Source organism: Penaeus monodon, chromosome 7 (assembly GCF_015228065.2).
Source record: "Penaeus monodon isolate SGIC_2016 chromosome 7, NSTDA_Pmon_1, whole genome shotgun sequence".
Lineage (NCBI taxonomy): Eukaryota > Metazoa > Arthropoda > Malacostraca > Decapoda > Penaeidae > Penaeus > Penaeus monodon.
The window spans coordinates 37,202,916-37,208,756 of NC_051392.1; the positions used below are offsets into that span (position 1 = coordinate 37,202,916).

Here is a 5,841-nt window from a genome sequence, read left to right on the forward strand (position 1 = left end):
GTCAGTTATTCTGATTATGTTAAGTTTCTTATATATTTTTTTATTATCTATTTCTTGGTGTGCAATGAAGTATGATAGTCATATCAGTACCTAGTGGTCTTTATATGGCACTGGCATATAAGCTGCTTAATATTCCATAAGTATTTTAGATTTGAGACCAAACAAATAGATATAGGTTTACTTATTGTGTCTCTTACATGTGAAAAATATCAAGCAGTGTCCTTATGGTACCTGACTAGATATATGCATTAGGCTGAAAACTTGGCAGTAGATAGTATGGAAATAGATTTTGTAGCAGAATTTTAGTAGAGGTGTTCCTCTTTTCTAATATTTATTCTCATTTTCATTATTTTTTTTCTTCAGTGAAGATAGTTATGGCTCTTAAAATAAATCAAGGTAATAGTAATATCTTTGTTTGATATAGAGATATTTATATTTCATACCAGCAGTTACTTTAGGAAATGAACCACACACAAAAAAGGGTTTGCATCTACATATGATTACTTTTTCTTTTCATTTATGGCTGTTAACTTATCTGAAAGTATGATGATATTATTCCAATCTGTAGTGATTGCATTCCAGTAGTCAGCTTTTACACTGTTAGAAGTAAATCATACAAATGAAAGGAGGGCATAGGCTTCTCCTAGATGCAGGGATTAGATAGCAGGACAACAGTAATTTCTCAACAAGATGTACATATATTTTTAAGTCAAACAGAAGGTTATTTACACATGAATACAAACTTTTTTAAATGACATATCTGAACTTCATGTGGGGAGACAAAAATTGCTAGAATGAATGAGCATTGAGCCTTGCATGATTAGCTGTGGAATTCAGTGCTGATGTTACACACAAAAGGCTTTCTAGTCTGATTTGCTGATAGAAGATTTATGATAACAGCATGAAGTAGTTCAGCATTTACCAGAACATTGTTGAAAAGGGGACTCTTCATTGTCTCCTAATTCATTTCCTCATTTTTTCAGATTCCAGCATACTTTTTGTGCACTGTATCTTATGAAAAAAGGTTGTTAGTCTGAGAATGGCCGTAGACATGCCATAGGCTTTGTCTATTATTCAATAGATATTTCAAATGAGATACAATTGTGAGTGATTATGAGCTGAAATTATTGTTACAAAATGTGTGATGAACATTGTATAAAAAGAGCTACAGACTAGTAAATTTAGAAGGACTTCAAGAATAGGCAAGTAGAAATATTAATAGAAAATACATATAAGATAAAATTTTAAAAAATATTGGGATTTTTTTTCATAATGACTGTCTTGATAATTGTAAATTCTCTAGGTTAAGCTTTGAGAACCAAGATCGTTAGGGAGTTTGTAGTTAATTTTTCAGGTACAGATTTTAAAAATGCGGGACAGAGAAATTTTTTTGCAATTGTTTTCAATATTTGATATAAATTTGATATGTTAGGCAGTTTTATGGCATGTAGAAATTGGGATCTTGTGCTTCTAATTAATTGCAGTATCCTGCTTGATTTTCATTGAGAAACCAGCAGAAAATAGTAATACCATTATTTGTATTGGTAGTGATAATTTTGTGGAATTAAAGATTTTTCTTTTTATTTATCAAATCAAATATATTGTTTTTAACTTTTGGGATCTTAAAGTTGATTCAAAGTCTTATGTTATGTCTGCAGACCCTTGAGAGATGCCAGATGTTGATGATCCAGATAAAACATGCAGCTGCCAGGGGTCGAGAAGAAACCTTAAACAAGAATGTTGTTCGTGCACTTGGGTTTGCACTTCAGGAAGTAAAGAATGAGTTCATGACAACCTGCTCAGCTTTTACGAGTTGTAAGATATGTTGTGTTAATTATCATCGTGTTGAAATTAGCTTTATATAGATAGGGTATGTAATACTTCATAAGACCATTATATATGCACACAGTCATGCATGTACAAATGCACATGTAAACCTTTTTATCTGACTTTCTGCAGCCATGAACAACATAAAAAAGACAAGTTCCTTTGTACATGAGGGAGGAGGTGATTATGACAATGATTATGGAACTTTTGAAGATGGATCCAGTTCTAGACACCAGTAAGTAAATAAGTGCTTGTGTTACCACTGGATCAACTTTTGATTCATAAATTCTGGATTTATGTTTTATGAGGCAAATTTTTATTTAAAGGAGCTGACATACAGATACATATAATGGTAATTCAGAGAGTTCTAACAGTTCTATATTCTCAGTTTTATTAAATTCTTTACTCTGGATTTGGAAATAATCAGGGTTATTGAGTCTAATATTTGTTTGAAGAATGCTTTTAACGGAGGAAACAATTACTAAATTTTTGTATAAACTCTTGGTGTCTGAAGTATTTTTTTTTTTTTTTATCTTTAGTTCTTGATGGATAGTGTGATTGCAAAATAATATTTTTTTGTGCATAAAACACAGCCATAGATTTATTAGTTTGTTTAGATCATATGCTAACTACATTAGTTTGGGACTTGCAAAAAATTTAAATGTATGTTAAGACTTCTGCATTCAGATAAGTGAGATCTGTTATGTGCAAGGACTGAATCAGTAACAAATAAGTACAATGTAATTTATGGAGGCTCAGCAGCCAGTAAAGTCAAGGCAGCTAGCAGGAAAGTCGTTATACTTACTATGGTTGTCATATTACCACTCTCCAGGGCCTGGACACAAGAGCAACTCATGTTTCTGGCGGACAACACTCAAACAGTTCAGGATCGGGATCGGACAGTTCAGCATATATTACAGTCTACAATCCAACTGAATCAACTCTTCCGGGACGTTGCGCAGTTAGTTTCTGACCAGGTAATTATTATTATTATTATTTTTTTTTACTACATGTAATGATAAGAGTATTCATAAAGAAAGACGGTTCTATGTGAGAATATAACCCCCAGGTAATTGGAGTGTCTTAACTCCTCATATTTCAAATATCTGTTGTATTGTGTAAAACCCACATATTAATTCATCATTAAACCAGGGAATTAGTTCTCACTGTTAATATTTTTGGCTTATATAGAGAGAGAATGCCATGTCACAGAATGTGAGAGCATGTGGACACTGGCAGACAGGCAGTGTATATTATGGGAATGATCATCTCATTATATTAATACTTTTTTCATGAAAGTGATTTATTCTCTCTTTATACAGGGAACAATTTTGGATAGAATAGACTTTAATGTAGAGCATGCTGCTCTCAAAGTCGAAGATGGTGCCAAGCAGCTGAAGAAAGCGGAAAATTATCAGCGTAAGAATCGCAACATGAAGTGCATTTTAGGGCTTTCAGGCACAATCATTATTCTGATTATTATTTTGGTACTTGTCAAAACTTAACAGTGATAATGTATTGTATATCTCCTATCTGTCAAATAAATTATTGATACTAGAAATAATGTAGGATATTCTATTTTTCCAGTACAGTATTGTGTTCTACTAAAGGTGATACAATTTATAGAGCTATTGAGATATTTTGCATTATGCAGATGATGGTGTCTCATTATTTCAGGAAGTTACCTTAGAAGGAGAGGAGGCTAGGCTTTATATCTGAAATGTACCTTTTGGAAGAAATATTATGCAAGGAGGAGTATTTTTTTGGTTCAAGGATATACAAATACCTAAAACTTTATATTAATATTCCGTTAATCTTACAAGGGGCCAGTATATGGGCTATATGAGGATCTTTTTGGTTAGCATTTAGTTGGTTAGGCATGTAATCACACATCTTGGTCAAATATACATGGTATATAGTCAACCTTGTGACCTGTAGTACTGCTTAATTTTTTGAACAGCACTATTAATATTGTATTTAGGCAGAATAATGTCTTTTTCGCTGTACTGATTTTAAAAATTATTCTACAGGGCATGAAGTTTACCATATAGCCTAATAATACCTTTTGGTATTGGACATTTTGTTGAACACTAAAAAAATTTCTTCTGTGACTGGATTGAAATGTTATTGTTATTATTATTTTTTTTATTTTATTTTTTTTTTTTTTTTTTTTTTCTTATCAAAGGTTTACAAAATATTATGTTTGATCAATATGAGATCACAGTTCTTTGTTGCACATTGATTTGGTATCAATATATTAGACACAAGTGGGTTGGTATGAGTCAGGTAGGATCAATTTTAGGATGAATCTTTGATTCAATACATTAATAATTGGACACATTTTTATTTATTTTGCTCTTACTGCTTTTCAGTCTTTGAAAAAATAACTCATTGAAGTCTTTAGGAAAGATGTCTTTTTTTTCTCTCTCTCTCTCTTTTTGTTTCCAAACATGTTCCAGCATGTTTACATTTTATATATATATATATATATATATATATATATATATATATATATATATATATATATATATATATATATATATATATATATATATATATATATATATATATGAGACGTGAGTCATAACATAACCCTTTGCTGCCAGGAACGTGTAGTTTTGATTTGGGAATTTTGTTTACACACAAATGGCTCCACAGGTGCTTAACAACCAAGGAGTTAATTTGTAGGTTAAAGTGACCTGCCCCAAATTCCCCCTTCCTGGAGTGTTTTCCAAAAATGCTCTTTTCTAATATTATAAATATCAATATTGTTATTATTATTATTAACAACTTTATAAATATAATAATGTATTTAACAATAAAAAAAAAAAAAAAAAAAAAAAAAAAAAAAAAAAAAAAAAAAAAAAAAAAAAATATATATATAAATATATATATAAATATATAATATATATATATATATATATATATATATATATATATATATATTGAAACTCAAAGAAAGTGGATTATCAGGCGAGACAGGTAAAAAATAGGAATCGACTCTTGGTGCCTAAGCACTTGGGGAGCCATATATGTGGAAATACAATCAATTAACTAAAATTACACTGGACATGGTCTTTAAGTATGTACCATCTCTGGCAGCAGTGGATTGTGCTTATGCTTATTTGTGAATACTGTCAGAATATAGTCTGTGGCATTGGATGGAAGTGCAACATGTCCTTGAGAGTGTAAAAGCTGTATAAATATCTTGCTATTGCAATGGGCTGGCAAACAATATCATATGTGAATAGTCAAATATTCAAGATTTCATTTTATAGAAACACTTGCAGTACAGTATAAACTTTCAATACTACTGAAAGGGAAACGTGAATTATGTTACTAAAATAAGTGGATGTTGGATTTGGCCATCATTTTCTGAAAATATTGTCCAAGCTTATAATATACTGTGTTAATGGAATCATTGTCTTGCAGCATTTTAGCTTTAATGCGCTAAGTCAATTTTACACTACTATTATTGTGGTAATTACAGGCCACGTGTATTGATATAATTTTTAAGATAAGTTCTTTCTTGCTTCTCTGTCACACAAGTATATATTAAATGACTGTGGTAACTTGCTGAATCACTCAAGTAATATGCAGTACTCTTATGAGTTTGGATCATTAACAATATTCTAAAAAATGTACTATATTGATGATATATTTATATATATATATGTTCACACAAAGCTTTATTCAATCTTGTTCTGTAAATGTAATGTTCTTAAAATATATTGACTGAAGCTAGTTAAAATGATGTAGCTATAGCTCTCTGTGGTGTGTAAGTGAATTTGTACAGAAAGAAACAATACTGTATTCTATGTATGGTGAGTTGTTAAATCTGTCAATTTCAAATGCTTTATAAGTGCGAGATAATAAAATCTTTATTTAACAACTGATTTCCTATGTTGCCAAGAAGTTCTGTTCACAAATATCTTCTTTCTCTTTGATGCTCTTGTCCTACCACTTCTGATAGAAAACCCTGGGGTCATGATAGTAGGCAACAAAGAGTTTACA

At 30.7% G+C, this 5,841-nt stretch overlaps 1 protein-coding gene across 1 annotated transcript in view; it reads left to right on the forward strand.

The window, feature by feature from the left end:
• LOC119575242 (syntaxin-16-like) overlaps nt 1-3,919 on the forward strand; it is a 7,145-nt gene extending 3,226 nt beyond the window's left edge. Inside the window, exons 3-6 of the mRNA XM_037922747.1 lie at nt 1,659-1,815; nt 1,960-2,062; nt 2,660-2,804; nt 3,150-3,919. Of these exons, the coding sequence (XP_037778675.1) occupies nt 1,659-1,815; nt 1,960-2,062; nt 2,660-2,804; nt 3,150-3,332 (588 nt within the window). The 3' untranslated portion in view covers nt 3,333-3,919. The remainder of the gene's footprint in view (nt 1-1,658; nt 1,816-1,959; nt 2,063-2,659; nt 2,805-3,149) is intronic.
• Nucleotides 3,920-5,841: the final 1,922 nt, after the last annotated feature.